This window comes from Acinonyx jubatus, chromosome E4 (genome assembly GCF_027475565.1).
Source record: "Acinonyx jubatus isolate Ajub_Pintada_27869175 chromosome E4, VMU_Ajub_asm_v1.0, whole genome shotgun sequence".
Classification (NCBI taxonomy): domain Eukaryota; kingdom Metazoa; phylum Chordata; class Mammalia; order Carnivora; family Felidae; genus Acinonyx; species Acinonyx jubatus.
Window position 1 is genome coordinate 61,875,446 of NC_069395.1, and position 20,870 is coordinate 61,896,315.

The 20,870-nt window shown below is 39.3% G+C and overlaps 1 protein-coding gene across 21 annotated transcripts in view; it reads left to right on the top strand.

Moving 5' to 3' along the window:
• SDCCAG8 (SHH signaling and ciliogenesis regulator SDCCAG8) overlaps positions 1 to 20,870 on the top strand; it is a 246,837-nt gene that overhangs the window by 4,361 nt on the left and 221,606 nt on the right. For all 21 annotated transcript variants that reach the window (XR_008293144.1, XR_008293145.1, XR_008293146.1 and 18 more), the window contains exons 2-4: positions 7,230 to 7,388; positions 8,554 to 8,639; positions 11,511 to 11,624. Coding sequence is in view for 18 of the 21 variants with exons in the window: in XM_053209297.1 (XP_053065272.1) it covers positions 7,230 to 7,388; positions 8,554 to 8,639; positions 11,511 to 11,624 (359 nt within the window). In the remaining 3 variants the exon portion in view is untranslated. The remainder of the gene's footprint in view (positions 1 to 7,229; positions 7,389 to 8,553; positions 8,640 to 11,510; positions 11,625 to 20,870) is intronic.

Sequence of the window (20,870 nt, forward strand, 5' to 3'; positions counted from 1 at the left end):
CCACACTGTGCTGGCCAAGCAGAACACATCTGAGAGCCGGTTCCTCCTCTAGGCACTTCTCTCAGACCCCTGGGTTTCTAACATCCCTTCCATCAACATTGATTGGCCCCATGCGCATGATAAAAGGTTATGTGTCTCTCTTATAAAAATGAGAGCTAGAGTGGAACTAGGCCCATAGAACATGAGAAGTTGAATATGGGAAGAAAATACATAATTTGAGGGGGAGGGTGATTCTTTTCTCTGTAAATTGATCTAGTTTGAGAAAACTGAAGATAATGTTGATAGTCTATGTTTTACTTATATGTATGATTGGCACATCTCCACAGATTCTATAATTTTTTTTTTTTTTCCTTCCAGGGAAGGGCTCACGTCTGTAAAAGGCCTGTGTTAATCTTAACTTGCCAATACTTTGGTCACTGAATTAGCCAGCTGTGATATCATCTGGACCTTGCACAAACTTAACATGTGTGGAACTTAAGTCAAGTTCTTCCTTTTCTCAGTTTTACTCATGAAACATATTTCTTCTTTTTGTTTTTGCTTTTCTTAACTGTTTTCTGAATATTTTTATATTCTTTGTCATGTATGCTGTATATACGCTGTCTCGCTCCCCCCCCTCCACAGCTAGCGTTTGATTATTTGTTTGTTTTACTATCAGCCTCATTGAGACCAATGTAATAAAGGCCCCAGAAACATTCATTATGAATGGAAAAATTATTTTGGTATTTCACTGCAGACTGAAACAGCTCTCTTTTCTCAAAATTACAGGCATGGAATGGTTTGGCTATTAATAAGTAAGGATTGGTAATGCAAATGAAATTTGTAAACATTTGAGTTTCTTTTTGGGGCTGATAAAATTTAAATTAAATGTATTCATTTTTTTGTTTTATGTGCTCTAATGGCTTTTCTTAATACTTTTAACTTTTATGACCATTTCTTCTACCAGAATAACAAAAGCCAGTATCTCATCCATACTACTGATGAGATAAAATAGGCAAAAGACGGGACTTAGCAGCCAAAAAAGAAAAGCCAGCGAAAACCTGTTTTACAAGTCAAGAGTCATCCCTGGAATTATCTAGAACCAAGACAATGCTGAGCGTTATGAAATTGTACGGGCATTTTCACATGCTCTTGGTCAGAAAAAGAGATTCAGTTACTCTCAAACTATTGAGAAACTGAGAATAATTATATTTTCTCTTGGGATGTTTACAGACTTGTGCTCTGATCACTTGCGCAGTGTGTGCTGAAGTTTTCTACCTTTTCATTTAGTGATAGTCCCGTCAAGGGCAAAAGGTAGAGAAAGTAGCTTGAAATGTACTTGTGTACTTGCCAAAGCAACCTTGATGGGGAGGAGGGTCTTCTTCAAAGCCCACTAGAATATTTACAGGAATGATCACCCCAGGTGGCTCTGAGGTGTAACTATTGCTTCATGGTTAAGTCTTGAAACAATATGAAGCTAAAATACGAATTTCAATTCTCGGTGATAGTAGGTATAACGCTTTCTCCTGACACCTGGATCAGAGGTGCCCCATCGTGGCTGTGACAAGTTGTGGGTCGTGCACTGTCCACCGCCACTACTGTGGCTGAATTGCTCACTGTCCTGCCCATTTTTCATTAACAGGTGACTGTAGTTACCATGCCGTAATGTGGGAAGTCTCTCCTCGGAACTGAACAGTGGCTATCCTGTTTTATTGCTCTAAACCACTGGTTCTCAACCAGGGGTGATTTTTTTTCCACCCAGGGGACATTTGGTAATGGATGGAGACATTTTTGGTTGTCACACCTGGTGGTGGTTGGGGGTTAATTTCGGCTGGCAGCTGGTGGGTAGAGGCCAGGGAGACTGCTAAGTATGCACAACACAGGCCCTTACAACAGAGAGTTATCAGGTGCAGACGTCAGAAGTGCCGGGTTGAGATACTGTGACCTAGAAGTAGCAAGGCCTTGCTCTTAGCCTTTGTTCCTCGAGAATCATTCTTTTTTTTTTTTTTTAATTTTTTAACGTTTATTTTTGAGAGAGAGAGAGATGGAGTGAGAGTAGGGAAGGGATAGAGAGGGAGACACAGAATCCGAAGCAGGCGCCAGGCTCTGAGCTGTCTGCACAGAGCCTGATGCGGGGCTCAAACTCACAAACTGTGAGATTGTGACCTGAGCTGAAGTCGGACGCTCAACCGACTGAGCCACCCAGGCGCCCCAAGAGTCATTCTTTTTTTTTTTAACGTTTATTTATTTTTGAGACAGAGAGAGACAGAGCATGAATGGGGGAGGGTCAGAGAGAGGGAGACTCTCTCTGGTGGAAAGTGATGGGTGCGTAAATCCTCCCAGGTGGTGCCCCAAATCATACCTGGCATATCCCCCATTATGTAGATAGCCAGTCTCCTTGATTTGCCAACATCCACACATCCTTCATGATCTTCCGGACACTGCTTTCTTAAGATGCTGACATTCTTATTCAGATTATCTTTCACTCCCGGTGCCAACCGCTTCACATTTTTCAGCTATTAGAGTCTTTTATGACAGTATTTTCTTTCCAATCTTGTAGTTTCTGGGTACTTCTTTTAATCCCTTTCACTATCATAATTGCCATTTCCAGATTTGGCTCTGCCTGACTTCGGATTATGCTGTGCTTATCTTGGTTGCCCTACCTGTCAGTCCCCAGGTGAACAGTGACCACAATCTTCTGAACGAGCTGAGGCCCAGTCAAGGGTGGACAGACAGACGTATCTCTTATCTCGCTGTGGTTTCCTTTTTCTGCTTGTTTGCCCTGGTCTGAGCTTGTTTAGAGGAGTGCAGTGCATCTCAAGTCCCAGGGAGGTCTGGTCCGTTGCATGGTTTCTGAGAGACAGCTGGGCACTACCCAGGGTGCGGTCCCCCCTCCCTGTCACTGGAGTACTTCTTGTTCACATCTCCCTGTGCAGATGGATAAGGCAGACATTAATAATTCATGGTGGGTCTACAAGTGATGATGCTTCCTAGCCTGGGACTCCTTTGTCTTGGTGAAGACACCTTGGTGAAGAGGGACCTGATGGTGAGCTGGGAGGGAACTGGATTACTAGAATGATGAAGACAGACTGAAATTGGCCAACAGTCAGCAGCTCATTCACTTTCGGGTCTCTTTGTACAGATTGATGTTTGGACAGTGCACCCCCAGAAATACTATTTCTTTACCTTTATGTTCACGTGACTCTGTAGGACTCAGAGGTCCTGTTTGTGTTTGTCTTCATAATTAAGTTTATTTTCAACGCATGGCTGGTGCGTTGAAATCAGGATGCAGCGTGAAATACTCTTCCTGTCCTCTCTGGAGAGAAGAGGAAAGGAGTATTTGTTCTGTCTCTCGGTTATAGATAGATAAAGTTGTGCCCAATAGTAATGGGACAGGAAGTGATAACTGGCGCCTCCTGTCTAATGTGGTGGGTAGCAGATAACTGCATGTGGGGAGTAGTGTTCCTTGTAAGGATTCTAGGGCCTTCAGTTACAGTGGTTCCAGCTGAAAAGCAATAGGGTTTCATTTGTTTTAAGTCATCTAAGTATTATTCTTCCTCAGGACTGACTCGGTTTGTCTGTTACACTGTATAATTATCATTGCTGTGTATATATTGAAGAGCATTTCACATGTTTTGAAATGTAGTATTGAAATGACTTAAAACTGTCACCTCCTTAGTTTCAGTTTTAGGATGCAGTTCTTGCTAATTCCTTCTCTTCCTCTCTGATCCTAATAATTGAAGTCAGTAATTGCAAAACAAACAAACACACACACACAAAAAAAACACACACAAAAAACACAAAAAAAACCCAAACTGTGTTTTGGATATCACTTTTCTTCAGGATAGTTATTGGTTTCAGTATCTCACTATTTCACTAATAACTATTTTCATAGCATAATTTTAACATGTAGTCTTTGAATATTATAAATTCTAAAAGATTAAAGAAGAAAATTGGGAAAGGGATTGAAAGAGCTCATGAAACTCTGCTGCCCTTGTAATCTGATTACAAGAACGCTACGTATAGAGTTTCAACTGCAAAATTGTTCCAGATTTCCTTTCTTTTTCCTAATGTAGCTTATTAGTTTTTAGTCATATTATGTATAAATAAATAATTATTCTTTATCATAGAAGTGAAATCATTTCTTAGCTCCACAGAGCACACTTTTCTTTGAGGGGTCAGGCAGGGGCAGAGAGAAAGGGAGAAAGAATCTTAAGCAGGCTCCACACTCAGCACAGAGCCTGGCGTGAGGCTCAATCCCATGACCCTGGGATCATTACCTGAGCCGCAATCAGGAGTTGAATGCTTAACTGACTGAGCCACCCACATGCCCCCGACAGAGCACACTTTTAGTGTTGGTCAGACTCTGTTTCCTTTCTAATGGATGCAGTAAAGATAAGTACTTTATCCATAGATTCCATGTGTAAATCTAAAGCTCTGTGAACTAAATTTCTTATCAAGTAACACTTTGGTTTTCCATTTCCATTAACAAGTCTCTTTAGAAAATCCGAAGTTATGGGAAAACTATTGCTACTTCTTATTTTGCTAAAACTAGTAATGTGTCTTATCTAGGCTTTTCTTAAACTCATGATGAGTAAGAGGAAGCCAGGCTCAGTATTTAGCACCGATGGGCTGTCACAGAAAGGTCTGTGCAGAAATAGGATTGGTGTGTGGAGAGAAACATAGAGATAAATGCAGTGAGTCTCTTGTGTAGTTAATAATAAAATTTCATTGTTGAACCCTGACCTGAAAGACCTGTTTTCTTTAGTTTAATCAAGAAATAAAATGAGTTCCTCTAAGAGAAGAACCTATATTAGCTATTTTGTAACAGAGTGTATTTTTTTTCCTCTTTTTCTGTTCTAAAGTTTGAAATCAATGAGCTTGGAGAAAATAAAATCTGTTTTTCAAGGTCCTGCAGAATATGTTTGTAAATATATTTTCATCCATGGCTGGTAATGAAAAGATAGTTGTTTTGTTGCTCTCTTAGAGTTCACATATAGGTGGCAAAGATTAGGAGCTTTTCTGCTGAGGCCACAAGAAGAAACAGATCTAAGTTGTCAAAGAAGAGCCTAGATCAGAAGAGTAAGAATGTCATTGACCATCATTGTTATGAGTTGCTCCTTCTTAGGGAACGTACCATCTCCTCTAAGGATCTGTTTTTTTTTTTTTTTTTCAATGTACTTAAGTTTTTTAAGTTTATTTATTTATTTTTGAGAGTATGCACCAGAGACCATGAGTAGGGGAGGGACAGAGAGAGGGAGAGAGAGAATCCCAAGCACACTCCATTCTCACAAACTGGGAGAACCTGAGCCGGAATCAAGAGTCGGATGCTTAACTGACTGAGCCACCAAGGTGCTCCTCTCCTCCGAAGACCTTGAGGATTGTTTAGATGCAATCTATCTGAAATAGATAATAGATGTAGGTGAATTTGCATGGGAATCCATCTTTTTCTAACATAAATTTTCATATTAGATATATGTAGATGTTTGGTAAATCAATGAGTGAGTTAAAAAATAATTTTCAAATAGAAATGTCAGAATACGAAAATGGTGACAGAAATCGGGGTCCCAGCTCTAACGTACAAGGAACACTTTTTGTTACAGTTAAAGGCTTCTAGATTGGAACCAGTGAATTGAATCATAAGAGATTAGCAGAAACAACAAGTTTAAATGGAGAAAGCACATGGACCTTAATTAGTGAAATTGCCAATCAGTTGCCTGGTTCTCCAGTTGTTCTACTGTAAAAATATCCATAAAGTAGGATAGGATTATTATTAATGCCATCACTAGTGTCATTAATATAGGTCTTTTAAAAAAATTTTTTTGATGTTTATTTTTGAGACAGAGCACGTGTGTGAGCAAGCGGGTAGGGGCAGAGAGAGAGAGGGAGACCCAGAATCCGAAGCAGGCTCCAGGCTCTGTGCTGACAGCACAGAACCTGATGTGGGGCTCAAACCCACAAACTATGAGATCATGACCTGAGCTGAAGTTGGACGCCTAACCAACTGAGCCACCCAGGCACCCCAGTATAGGTCTGTTTTCAATGTAAGACTTGGATCCTTTGCTGAAAATGCTTTCGGGTAGGTATTTCACTGCCTAATTACTTTAGTTACCTGTTGCTGAGTAGCAAACCACTGTAAGTCCTGATGGCCGGCAGCAACAACTGGAGGCATTTGGGTATCTCTCGGATCTGTGAGTTGACTGGACTCAGCTGGGCATTTCTTCTGGTCTCTTTTGTGCCATTGCAGTTACATGGCCTCTGGGGCTGGAGTCATCTAGAGGCCCTGCTGGGGTCAGGGGGGCCGGGCTCCTCTCCTTCCCTTGTATAGTCTCAGAGCCTCTCCTTTCCACATGGCCTCTCCACAATCTCTCCATCAGGCAGACTTCCTACTTAGTGGCTTACGGATTCCAAGTGGGAGGAAACAGAAGCTACCAGACATTTCAGAAATGAAGCCTGGTCTGGCCTTGTGTAACTTCTGAATTCCATTGGCAAGTGCAGGTCACTGACTTACTCTGTTATAGCCTGGAGGGGGCAAGGGCATGAGGCTAGATTTGTGGGAGGCTATTTGTAGAGATGAACTACTACAGTAATATGCCTTCAGATACTTTGTTTCAGACTGTAATGTTAAGTATGTGCTAATGAGCTGAAGCTCCAATTCTAGGGGTGTTGAGGTTCACTAAGCAAGACTTTCCGCAAGTATGTGGTCAGCAAGCAGGGCAGAAGAAGGACTGTACTGCAGAGGCTGGTACTATGAGCACATCACCTATTTCAGTCTTGACCAAAACGTGGCCGGGTAGTCAACTGTCTCCTGTTTGGGGAGGGACATCTGGCTCACAGGGCAACTGGGCTTCCCTGGGCAGGAACTTGGTGTGGAGTCCCTCTTGCCGGTTCTGCCCACACACCCCAGTGTCTCCAGGAGGGGAGGGGGGAGCACTTTCTGGGGTGGGGTTAGTGCTTGGAGGGTGGGGAAGAGCTCTCTCCCATTATCCTCTTTGGCAACAGAGCTATACTTAGTGAATATCCACCACCGAGATGTCAGGGACCTTAGAGATCATCAGGTCTAACCTCTGACCCATGAACTTCATCTCCATCTTCCTCTAGCACTGTCTTCAGCAGGCTAGAAACGAAACTCTGCTTTTTTTTCCATGAAGTACGACAAACAATTGCTTCTTTAGAAACCGTCTTTTTGGGTAAGTGTGCATGGTGGCATGCAGACTTCCCAGGCCCTGATTCTCACCTGGCTGTTGTTGCAGAACGTGCAAATAGAAGCATTCACCAACTGAAATGTGCCCTGAGAGAAGGTGATGTCACCGTTGGAGAAGATGCTGCGGGTCCCAGTGTGGAAAATGAGGAAAATGAGGAAAATGAGGACGCTGGGACAGCCTGGCATGAACTGCGACACAGCCATGCCGGTGAGTGTGGATGGATAACAGCCCTAGTCTGAATGACACACAGAGAATATTCTACACCCCGTACAGTAAGAACTCCAGTCCACCCTCTGCTCTACTGCTAGGCTTTTCTTCCTCAGACACAAACCAACTACTATAATCCTCTTGCTGAATATTTTGTTAATGTTTATTTATTTTTGAGGCAGAGTGCCAGTGGGGAAGGGCAGAGAGAGAGGGAGACACAGAATCCGAAGTAGGCTTCAGGCTCTGAGCTGTCAGCACTGAGCCTGATGCAGGGCTCAAACCCACAAACTGTGAGATCATGACCTGAGCCGAAGTCAGACACTTAACTGACTGAGCCATGCAGGCGCTCCTTAATATTTTTCCTTTGACTTCGTGATGCCTATAGGCTGAAGTCCCAATTCCTTTGTGTGTCTTAGCAATATTTTCTTAAGAGGCTCCAAGATACCTCTTCAGCCTCATTTTTCTGTCCTCCTCCCAGCCACCCATCTTCTTGCAAGGCATGTTCTAGTGCATACCAACCTACTGGCCGTGCTTCTACGCTCTTGCATATGCCACGCCCTCCAAGTGGGATTTTTCGGACGCTTTTCTGCTTGGTAATCTTCTGTTCATCCTTCACAGTGTTAGCTCCTCCATAAAAACAGGCATGATTGGGGTGCCGGGGTGGCTCAGTCGGTTGAGTGTCTGGCTTCGGTTCAGGTCATGATCTCGTGGTTTGTGGGTTCGAGCCCCAGGTCGGGCTCTGTATTGACAGCTCAGAGCCTGGAGCCTGCTTCAGATTCTGTGTCCCCCTCTCTCTCCGCCCCACCCCTGCTTGTGCTCTGTCTCTCTCTGTCTTTCAAAAATGGATAAACATAAAAACAAATTAAAAAAAAAAACAGGCATGATTAGGCGCTTCCTCTTCTTACAGCACTACGTGTTGCTGTTGCTCTACATGTGAACTTACTCTATCGTCTTATATCTGTCAGTGGATCTCTCTTGCTCGGTGGATTCTTAGCTCTTAAGTGGTAGAGATTTTCTCATGTTTGCCTTCGGATCCCCAGTCCATGGCACAGTTCTTGATGCCTATAACATGTTTAAACAATATTTGTTACGTGGATGGAAGCATGGATGGGTGATGATAAGCCCCTGCAGTAAGGCTGATGAAACCATTGTGTTTGCTCTCCAGTTAATCAGCTCAAAGCTTTGTTGCGCCAACAAGCAACTAAGGAGAGTGAGGTGTCTCCATCAAGAAGGCAAAAAGTGTCCCCTCTGGTAAGTATCAACGTCTGCAACCTGACAGGAGCATTGTCTCTGTGTTTTAACTCCACAATGTCGTTTCAGTAGTACATTTTGTCGATAGATTCTGAGCAAGACATTCTAATAATGTAAAGCATTGAAAGGAATTATCTTTCCTCTGATTATTTTGGCTGAAGAAGAGGAAGAGGGAATCCTGAGTTTTAAATCTATTGTGTGCTTGAAAGATGTAAGTGAGGAAACAGTTTGGAAAATTTACTTTGCAACTGTTAGCAAATATAAAAAAGGAACAATATATGGAAAAGAATTGCCTTTTCCATAGGCTTCCATTGCCTTTTCAACAGGCTCCTATTGATATCCTATCATTTTTAGAATTTACTTAATTATATATCTAGCTGTCCTTTGTAATATTTGTCTATTTTGAATGTCAAAGCCAAAGTATGCAATCTTATTCTGCATTTTTAATTCATGCATTAAAATACATGGTTATAAAATTGCACAAAATGAGAAGCTATATTCTATTTTTGTTTGAAGTTGTTTTTTATTGCTATTGCTTTAGCAGAGTGAATTATTCCTGATTGAGGCAGTATGATACACTAAAGCCTGGTATAGATGTGAGGGAGGGAGAGGATTTGGCCAGATTTAAATGGCCAAAATAACAGTCTAGCCTTTAGGTGTATCTAAGGCCTACTGTGTACTTTCTAGAAGGATATTGTGTCTCCCAGGGTTTCTGTAACAATAAGATAAGAGTATATATACTTAAAATTCTTTATGAACCTGTGAAGTGTGACACAAATAGAACATGTCATAGTAGCAATAACTACCTTGCATTTTCAGTGTGTGTGACAGTTAGATACCAAGGCTATATGCTAGAAACCATGGAGACACGTCACTTTCTCTACTCACGGCCGAAATGTCATAACCGTACCCCTATATTAACACTTCATTCCAGCCTGACACATACCTTCCTGCTTAATTCCCACTCTGGAGAAATGTACTACATATGCCTAGTCAATATTTACGGCTCTCAATTATAATTTTAATACAACATTTCACCATTAAGTAAATGTATTACTGTTGCCACCTAGCTTCTAGAATGCTCTTCGGTAGACAGGGTGGAGTACTTTCAAGTCTAGTAGGTGAAGTTGCTGTATCTGTTGAATGCTCAGACACACTGATTAGCATTTTAAAGCTACAAAGCAGCAGCAGGATTGAACCTGGAGAGTGGGAGGAGCCTCATCAAGAGTATCATCAGAGCAGTATGTGCAGCATGTACATTTCAGATGCACGGGTCTGTGTACATGGAGCCACGTGGAAGGATGCAGCTCACGTTCGGAATGTATACAGCCCACGTGGAAGGATTACAAGCCACAGTAATAATAAGCAGCTTTTGAAGGTTTAGATCCACTTTTATTTGTGAAGCTTATTTATCTATTTGGAGAGAGGCAGAGAGAGTGCGAGCGGGGGTAGGGACAGAGAAAGAGGGAGAATCCCAAGTAGGCTCTGCATGGTCAGCGCAGAGCCCAGTGAGGGGCTCAAACTCACGAAACCGTGAGATCATGATCTGGGCCGGAATCAAGAGTTGGACGTTTAACCGACTAAGCCCCCCCAGGTGCCCCTAGATGCACTTTCATAGCCCATATGCCATACTGGAAATAAGGGGCTGTATGGACAGTGAAATCGAGACACGGTTGAGAAGGATTTTATGGCTTTTTGAAATGTGGATATCCAGACTATGATAAATCCTTCAAAATATATACAGGTGATTATATTTTCCACAGAGTATTAGCTTGTGTTTTTTTGTTTGTTTGTTTTATTTTGTTTTATTTTTACACAGACTGTCCTTTATGTGCCCAGAGTGATATTTAATTCTTATTTGCCATATTCTGGACCCATTTCTATTAATATACCTTTACTATAATGAATTGCTTTCTATTCACAACAGATCATCCATTTAATTAAAGTTATTTTGATTTTTAAATTTCTTAAATGTTCCAAGAAGCAAAACTCTACTTAATTATTCTGCCGTGAGAGCTGGTACTTTGTTGTCATCAGGAATTTCTGCCAGACTGAGAAATAGTGACTGGGTGTCTGATCTCAAGCTTTCTCTGGGTTCATGTATCTGGTTGACACTCATTTTCCCTTCCTGACTTCTTCTTTTCTTTACAAAATGTCATGGAATGATAAATGATTCTAGAAACCATTCTACAATCATTCAAGGAGAAAGTAAGATATATATGATATTAAAGTCAATTCAGGAATGCTGCAGGAGTTCGCAGGAAGTCTCTTCTCTGGACTCCGGTGCAAGGGAACTCTTGAGTTTTCTCCAGTGTCTGCTTTAGCACTCTAGTTTTGGAGGCTCTGTGCCCCAGACCAGCAGGGTCTCCAATTGCCTTGAGTCAAAACTCAGAAACCACATTTGGCTAATGTACTCCTTTGTAGAATTTTACCTCATTGACCCACCTGGCGGCAAATGCTTGTCTGAAGAATCCCTTCTTCCGGCAACTGTTCAGTTTTAGGCAGCAGTGCTCTTGCATGGCAGTTTCTTGAAGGGAGTTGTCCTTTTATCTCAGCATTACTGAATGGGATGTCCCATTTCCAGATGGCTCTAATGGGCAGTTTTTCCCAAGCCAATTAGACTAGTCCAGCATTCTTCCACTTGCCACTCTTTTTGTAAACACTTCCACTTTCCATCTTTAACACATGATATTGGTATCCTTGAATCTTATCTATGTGAAATTTATAGGATAGAGAAATGAACACTATTAGTCACATTGTGATCTCCTCGATGTTTATATGACATCAGTACTAAATTGAGTATGGAGGCAGTATTACCTGAGTCTCTGCTAAATCCAAACATGCTTAGTTTTTGTTTGTTTCTTGCCTTAGCTAGCGTCAGAAGATGAGGAAGCCAACGTGCCTACCATCCACAATCTTGTTCCGATCATCAATGACCAGTCTCAGTACATTCATCATTTAGAGGCAGAAGTCAAGTTCTGCAAGGTAAGTTTCTCATTAAAAATTTAAATGTAACTACATTAAAGTTTATATTAATGATACCTTATGTGAAAATTTGCTATTATTCGTCTTTATGTGTATTGCGATACATTTGACAATTATCACCCTTCCATGATTGAGGAGGCTGATGTGTTACAGGAGCTTCCCAAGCCGGGGAATGATTCTCCTGACCATGCCATTTATGATTGCTTAATTTCCCAGCCCATAACTATGTCTGATATTTTGATAATATGCTCTCACGTTTCAGAGTTTTTGCTTTCCACCCCATGTTCTTTAGCCCAGCTGATGGCACATGCTTGGGACAGTACAGCCGGTCGGTCATCTTCCCACCTTGTCAGCCTACTGAGCACTGGTGCAGAAGCAGGAACTATAAACTGCAGACCAAGTCTATTCCATTGTCAGGGTGAAGGTTGTTCCCTTAGCTTTGAATAAGGATGGCTCGTGGTCGTACTGATAGCAATGATTGAGAAACCAAATGTGTCCACTATGGCTTAAAACACCAGATGGTTCTATTGCTCAACTGTATGCAGTTTAGTAGTGTCACTAATGCCATTGGAGCTTTTCTGCCTTTCCAAACTAGGTTAGCATTTTAGTTTTTCTTTTTTTTTTTATTCATTACCAATGCATCTTGTATATATAATTTTTAAATGTTTATTTATTTACTTAGAGAGAGTGCACCAGCATTGGGGACAGGCAGACAGAGAGGAGAGAGAGAGAGAGAGAGAGAGAGAGAGAGAGAGAGAGAGAGAGAATATCCCAAGCAGGCTCCATGCTGTCAGTGCAGAGCCTGGTGCAGGGCTCCGTCTCACAAACCATGAGATCATGACCTGAGCCAAAATCAAGACCCAGATGCTTAACCGACTGAGCCATCCAGGAGCCCCTCGTGTATTATTTTTTTTACATTTTGGTTACTCTTCCAAGGTGCAAGTTGATATGTGCCTTCAGAAACCTTTAAACATTTCATTGTCTTGACTTTACAAAGACGTTCCTGATTTTAGCAGGTACAGTCATCATTGCACAGTGTTCTTGGATTACCAGAAAGGCTAAAATAATGTCCTAGGACTCATTCCAGTAATAAGCTCCTGTTAATCACTCAGATGCTGTGGGTAAAACTTAAAAAATATTGTAGTGGAGATAAAACTTCATCTCTACCCTCTTAGAGTTTACAGCTGGGACTTAGACTTAAATTACCATAAGGCAGATTAACAGGATGAAAGTATACACATTTGTTTTTATTGTTATTGAAGTATAACTGACATACAATATTATATTATTTTCAGGTGTACAACATATTGATTGAATACTTCCATATATTCAGTGCTCAACACAATAAGTGTAGTGACCATCTGTCACAATAAAACATTATTATAATATTATTGACTGTATTCTTTGAGCTATACTTTTCATATCTGTGACTTACTTATTTTATAACTGAAAGTTTATACCTCTTAATTCCCATTATCTACTTCATTCATCCCCCTACCCACCTCTCCTCTGACAACCACCTCTCTGTATTTAAGAGGCTGTTGGTTTGTTTCTTTATTTTGTTTTTTAGATTCCGTGTATAAGTGAAATCATATGGTATTTGTCTTCCTCTGTCTGATTTATTTCACTTAGCATGATACCCTCTAGGTCCATCCATGTTGTCACAAATGCAAGATCTCATTCTTTTTTGTGGCTAAGTAATATTTTATGGCTAAGTAATATATATATATATGTGTGTGTGTGTGTGTGTGTATGTACACATGCATATGTATGTATACACATACACACACACACGCACACACAGCCTGCACATCTTCTTTATCCACTCATATATCAATGCACACACTTGGTTGCTTCCATATCTTGGCTATTGTAAATACTGCTGCAGTAAGCAGAGATGTGCATATATCTTTTTGGATTTGTGTCAGTTTTGGGGGCAGATACCCAGCAGTGGAATTACTGGATCATATGGTATTTCTAATATTAATGTTTTGGGGAATCTCCATGCTGTCTTCCACAGTGACTACACCAATTTACATTCCCACCAACAGTGCATGAAGGTTCCCGCTTCTCCACATCCTCACCAACACTTGTTGATTCTTGTCTCTTTGATACTATCCATTCTGACTGGTGTGAGGTGATATCTCATTGTGGTTTTGATTTTTTCCCCCCCTGATGATCAGTGATGTTGAGCATCATTTCATGTGTCTATTGGCCATCTGTATGTCTTTGGAGAAATGTCTATTCAGGCCCTCTGCCTATTTTTAAATCAGGTTATTTATTTTGATGTTGAGTAGTGTAAGTTCTTTATAAATTTTGGATATTAACCACTTACCAGATATATCATTTGCACATCTCTTCTCCCATTCTCTAGGTTTCCTTTTTGTTTTGTTGGTAATTTCCTTTGCTGTACAAAAGCTTTTTATTTTGGTGTAGTCCCAATAGTTTATTTTTGCTTTTGTTTCCCTTGCCTGAGGAGACATATCCATAAACGTGTTGCTAATAAAAGAGATTACTGCCTATGTTTTATTTTTTAGAAATTTTATGGTTTAGAAACCTGAAGGTTTCACATTCAGGTATTTAATCCATTTTGAGTTTATTTTTGTATATGGTATAGGAATGTGGTCCATTTTCATTTTTTTTCATGTAGCTGTCCAGTTTTCCTAACACCATTTATTGACAAGACGTCATTTCCCTGTTGTATATTCTTGCCTCTTTTGTCATAGATTACGTGACCGTATAGGTGTGTTTATTTCTGGGCTCTCTATTCTGTTCCATTGTTCTATGTGTCTGTTTTTGTGCCAGTACCATACTATTTTGACTACTATAGCTTTGTAGAACTTCTTGAAATCTGGGATTGTGATACCTCCAGTTTTGTTCTTCTTTCTCAAGATTGCTTTGGCTATTCGGGGTCTTTTGTGGTTCTGTACAAATGTTAGGATTATTTATTCTAGTTCTGTGGAAAATGATATTAGTATTTTGATAGAGATTGCTTTGAATATGTAGGTTGCCTTAGGTAGCATGGACATTTTAACGATATTTATTCTTCAAATCCATGAGCATGGTATAGCTTTTCTATTTGTATCTTTTTCAGTTTCTTTTATCAGTGTCTTATAGTTTTCAGAGTATAGATATTTCATCTCCTTGGTTTAACTTATTTCTAGGTATTTTATTCCTTTTGGTGCAATTGTAAATGGGATTGTTTCAATAGAAGTTTTATGTAACATGGGAGACCTCATAAGGAAATGATGTCTGAAAGAAATGGCAAAACCTAAATGCTTTTATACGTTGAACAAAGAGAGGCAGTGTGGAAACATAACTAAAATATATGGGGAGGTTAAAGGAAGATGAGTTATTTTTATGAGGTCTGTTTGCACAGATGCCTCTCAGCCTCCACTCCCTGTCTCTGGTGATAAGAATGTTTCTTTCCTCCTGATACAGGGAGGCCATCTTTCACATGGGAGTTTTATCTCCTGCTTTCAGGAAAAAAAGGGGAAGTCAGAGCACTCTTTTTGTATTTGCTGTTTTTCAAGTGTCTTTAGCTCAAAATAATTCTTATTCCAAAGTGGCATATTTTGGGGTGGCAGATTTTGCCACCCTTCAATATAAATTGTAATAAATTTACCATCTGGTCAAGAAGAGAGTACTAATGTCTATGAGCACCATAGCAACACTATAGAGAGTATAATGTAGTCTGTATTCTGTAATATAAACTGGAATTATAATAAGAGTAGAAAGGTACTAAAAGCTGGAGTTTTGGGAGATATTTTTCTGGGAGAGAGCAATCTTAAAAGAGTAAGATCATTTAGATCAGCAGAAGTGGGGTGAAAGAGTTCCATAGAGAGAACAGCAACACTGCAAGGATATACTCAGGATGAATAGGGTTTATTTATGGGGGCCATGAGGCATCTATTCTAAATTTCTGCAGTAGAGGATTCTGTTAGAAATTATTAAAACTATGCTGAGCTGGGAAAATGGAAGATTACAAAAGCCTTGAAAGGTAGACGGAGTATGCATTTGGTATGTTTTAACAAGAGAGTAACAGAATAAAAATAACATTTAAGGGCTTAGAGATATTTTATTAATTTTTAAAATTTTTTATTTAATAATAATTAATTTTTATATCCTTTTTAAATGTAATTTTTTAAAGATTTTATGTATTTTCTTTTTCTTTTTTTAAATTTTATTTTAAGTAAACTCCATGCCACACTTGGGGCTTGAATACACAACCAAGAGATCAAGACTCATAAGCTCTACCAACTGAGCCAGCCAGGGACCCCTAAGTTTTTACTTAAATTCTAGTTAGTTAACATATAGTGTATTAGTTTCAGGTGTACAATATTGTGATTCAACCCTTCCATACAATACCCAGTGCTCATCACAAGTGTACTCGTTAATCCTCATCACCTATCTAACCCATCCCTCCCTCCCCGCACTGACCTCCTCTCTCTCTGGTAACCATCAGTTTGTTCAGTATAGCTAAGAATCTGTTTCTTGGTTTGCCTCTCTCTTTTTTTTTTCCTTTGCTCATTTTTTTTTCTTAACTTCCACATATGAGTGAAATCATATGATATTTGTCTTTCTCTGAGTGACTTATTTCCCATAGCATAATACTCTGTAGCTCCATCCATGTCATTGCAAATGGCAAGATTTCGATCTTTTTTATGGCTGGGTAATATTCCATCATGTATCTCTACCATGCATTTATCCATCCATCTGTCAATGGACACTTGGGCTCTTTGTATAATTCGGCTCTTGTAGATAATGCTTCTATAGACTTTGGGGTGCATGTATCCATTTGAATTGGTATTTTTGTATTCTTTGTATAAATAGTTACTAATGCAACTGCTGGAACTAGGGTAGTTCTATATTTAGCTTTTTGAGGAACCTCCATTCTGTTTTCCAGAGTGGCTACACCAGTTACATTCCCCCCAACAGTGCAAGAGCGTTCCCCTTTCTCCACATCCTCACCAACATCTGTTGTATCTTGTGTTGCTGATTTTAGCCACTCTGACAGGTGTGAGGTGACATGTCATTGTAGTTCTGTATTGTAGCTTTGATGTGTATTTCCTTGATGGTCAGTGATATTAAGCATATTTTCATGTGTCTGATGGCCATCTGTGTGTCTTCTTTGGAAAAATATCTGTTCGTGTCTTCTGCCCATTTCTAATTGGATTATTTGTTTTTTGAGTATTGAGTTTTATAAGTTCTTTATATATTTTGGATACTACCCCTGTATCAGATGTCATTTGCAGACATCTTCTCCCATTACATAGGTTGCCTTTTACTTTTGTTGATTGTTTCTCTCACTGTGCAGAAGCTTTTTATTTTGATAAAGTCCCAATAGTTTATTTTGCTTTTGTTTTCCTTGCCTGAAGAGGCATATCTAGAAAGAAGTTGCTAAGGCCAGCGTCAAAGAGGTTACTGCCTGTGTTCTCCTCTAGGACTTTTTTTTTTGATCAGTTTCAGGTCTCACATTTGGATATTTAATAATCCATTTTGAATTTATTTTTGTGTTTGGTGTAAGAAAGTGGACCAGTTTCATTCTTTTGCATGTTGCTGCCCAGTTTTCCCAACACCATTCGTTGAAGAGACTGTCTTTTCCCTATTGGACATTCTTTCCTGCTTTGTCAAAGATTAATTGACCATGTACTGTGGGTTCATTTCTGGGTTTTCTACTCTGCTCTATTGATCTATGTGTCTGTTTTGTGCCAATAACATACTGTTTTGATCAGTACAGCTTTGTAATATAATTTGAAGTCCGAAATTGTGATGCCTCCAGCTTTGCTTTTCTTTTTCAAGGTTGCTTTGGCTATTTGAGGGCTTTTGTGGTTCCATACAAATTTTAGAATTGTCTGTTCCAGCTCTGTGAAAAATGCTGTTGGTATTTTAATACGGGTTGCATTAAATGTGTAGATTGCTTTGGGTACTATAGACATTTTAACAATATTTGTTCTTCCAATCCATGAGCATGGAATATCTTTTCATTTCTTTGTGTCCTCTTCAGTTTCTTTTACCAATGTTTTATAGTTTTCACAGTACAGGTCTTTCACCCCTTTGGTTAGGTTTATTCCTAGGTATCTTATTTCCTATTTTCCTTATTTATCCTATTTTTAATTTCTTTGATCTCTACTCTAATTTTTATTATATCTTCTTTGGATTGAATTTGCTCCCCCTTTTTTGAAAGTTTCCTAAGACAAAAGCTTAGATTACTGATTTGGAATCTTTCTTCTTTTCTAATGTTTTTCACTAGTTGTGTTGCATCTCTCAAATCTTGATTAGTTGTATTTCCATTTTTATTTCGTTCAAAATATTTTAAAATTTTCCTCAAGACTTTGTCCTTGACCTGTATATTATTTAGAAGTGTTGTTTAGGGGCGCCTGGGTGACTCAGTCGGTTAAGCATCCGACTTTGGCTCAGGTCATGATCTCGCAGTTTGTGAGTTCAAGCCCCACCTTGGACTCTGTGCTGACAGCTCAGAGCCTGGAACCTGCTTCAGATTCTGTATCTCCCTCTCTCTCTCTCTGCCCCTCCCTGGTTCTAGCTCTCTCCCCCTCTCTCAAGAAATGAATAAACATTAAAAAAAAATTAAGAAGAAGTGTTGTTTAATTACCAAGTATATTGGGAGTGTTCCAACTCTGTTTCTGTTATTGATTTCTAGTTTAATTCCACTGTCATCTGAGAACATACTTTTTATGGTTTCTATTCTTTTTAATTTGTTAAGGTGTGTTTTTACACCCAGGATGTGATTGGTATGTCTTGGTGAAATGTTCTGTTAGCTTGAGAAGAATGTGTATTCTGTTGTTGAATAAAGTGTTCTGTAAATGCCAAATTAGATCCGGTTGATTGATGGTGCTGTTCAGTTCAACTATATTCTTACTGATATTTTGCCAATCTGCAAGATCTCTGGGTCTTTTCAGTTATTGACAGAGGGGTATTGAAATCTCCAGCTTATATAGTGGATTCCCCTGTTTCTCTGTACAGTTCTATCAGTTTTTGTATCGTGTATTTTGATGCTCTATTGTTAGACACAAACACGTTGAGGATTATTATGTCTGCTGGGAGAATTGACCCCTTTATCACTGTGTGATGCTCCTTTTTATCCCTTATATTTTTATTTGGTATGAAGTCTGTTTTGTGTGAAATTAATGTAGCTACTCCAGCTTTCTTTTGATTTGTGTTAGCATGGTATATCTCTCTCTATCCATTTACCTTTAATCAATCTGTGTCTTTATATTTAAAGTCGACTTCTTATGGACAACATATAGTTGTGTCCTGTTTGTCATTCACTCTTACAGTCTCTGATTTTTATTGGTGTATTCAGACCATGGACATTTAAAGTTATTACCGATATAGTTGGATATCAATATAGTTGGATAATATCTACCATATTTGTTACTGTTTTCTACTCATTGCCCTTGTTTGTTTGTTCTTTCTTTCTTTCTTTCTTTCTTTCTTTCTTTCTTTCTTTCTTTCTTTCTTTCCTTCCTTCCTTCCTTCCTTCCTTCTACTCTTTTTTTGCCTTCTCTGGTTTCAAGTGAGTATGTTATATGATTGCAGTTTTTCTCCTCTCTTAGCATACCAGGTGAACTATTTTTACTTTTGTAAGTAGCTGCCCTTGAGTTTGCAGTCACACTGATCAATAATCAAAGGCTGTTGTCAAATAGCTCTATACCACTACGGGTATAGAGCTATGGGTAGGGCAAGGTCCTTGTAAGAGAGTGTTTCCAATCCCTCCCTCCTGTCCCCTACAACATTGCTGGCATTCATTTCAATTATTCATACACTGTAATCACTATATATAGTGCTACTACTGTGATTTGAGCAAACTGTTATATGTTAGATCAGTTAATATTAAGAAAAATAAAATATTTTATCAGCATATAATCCTTTCCAAATGCTCTTTCTTTTTTTTATGTAGACCTGAACTTATAAGTTGTATCATTTTCCTCCTTTCTGAAGAAGTTCTTTTAACATTTCTTGCAAGGCAGGTCTGCTGAAGACAAATTTCCCCAATTTTTATTTATCTGAGAAAGTTTTTATTTTCCCCCTCACCTTTGAAGGTTAATTTGCCTGAATATACAATTCTAGGTTGGTGGGGTTTTTTCCTTTTAATACTTTAAATATTTCATTCCGTTGTCTTCTTGCTTACATGGTTTCTGAAGAGTAGTCCAATATAATTCTTATCTTCTCTGTAAGTAAGGTTGCTTTTTTTTTTAAATTCTGATTTCCTTGAAGATTTTCTGTTTGTCTTTGATTTTCTGCACTTTGAATGTGATATGCATAGGTGTAGATTTTTTTGTTATTTTATCCTTCTTGATGTTCTCTGAGCTCCCCTATACCTTTCTCTATAGGTATAGACTTTCTGCACTTTGAATATACTATGCATAGGTATAGATTTTTTAAAATTCTTTTTTAACATTTATTTATTTTTGAGAGACAGAGAGAGACAAGAGTGTGAGGGGAAGAGAGAGAGGGAGACACAGAATCCAAAGCAGGTTCCTGGCTTTGAGCACAGAGCCTGACGCAGGGCCTAAACTCATGAACTACGAGATCATGACCTGAGCCGAAGTCAGACGCTTAACTGACTGAGCCACCCAGGCACCCCGATTTTTTTTTTTTGTTATTGTTTATTTTATCCTGCTTGATGTTCTCTGAGCTTCCTGGATCTGTGTTTGGTGACTATCATGTTGGAAAATTCTAGGTCTTTATTCCTTCAAATATTTTCCCTTTTGTCACCTTTTATAATTGTCCCGCATTTCTTGGATCTTCTCTTCTGTCTTTTTCATTCTTTGTTCTCTTTGTATTTACTTTTGGGAAGTTTCTATTGGCAGTTCTTTAAGCTCACTGATTCTTTTCTTGGTTGTGACCAGTCTATTATTAATGAGCCCATCAAAGGCATTTGTCATTTCCATTACAGTGTTTTTGATTTCCAGCACTTTGATTCTTTCTTAGAGTTTCCATGTCTGCTTATATTGCCCATCTGTTCCTGCATGTGGTCTACTTTTCCCATCAGACCCTTTAACACTTAACGTATCAATCGTAATTATTTTAAACTCCCAATCTCATAATTCCAAGATCACTGCCATATTCAAGTCTTGTTCTGAGCTTGCTTAGTCTCCTGAAACTGCGCTGTCTTTTCATGTGCTTTCTAATTTTTTGTTGAATACTGGACATGATATAGTAGAAGGAACTGAGGGAATAGTTTTTTAGTGTGAGATATTATGCTTTTCTTGGTAGGAGTTG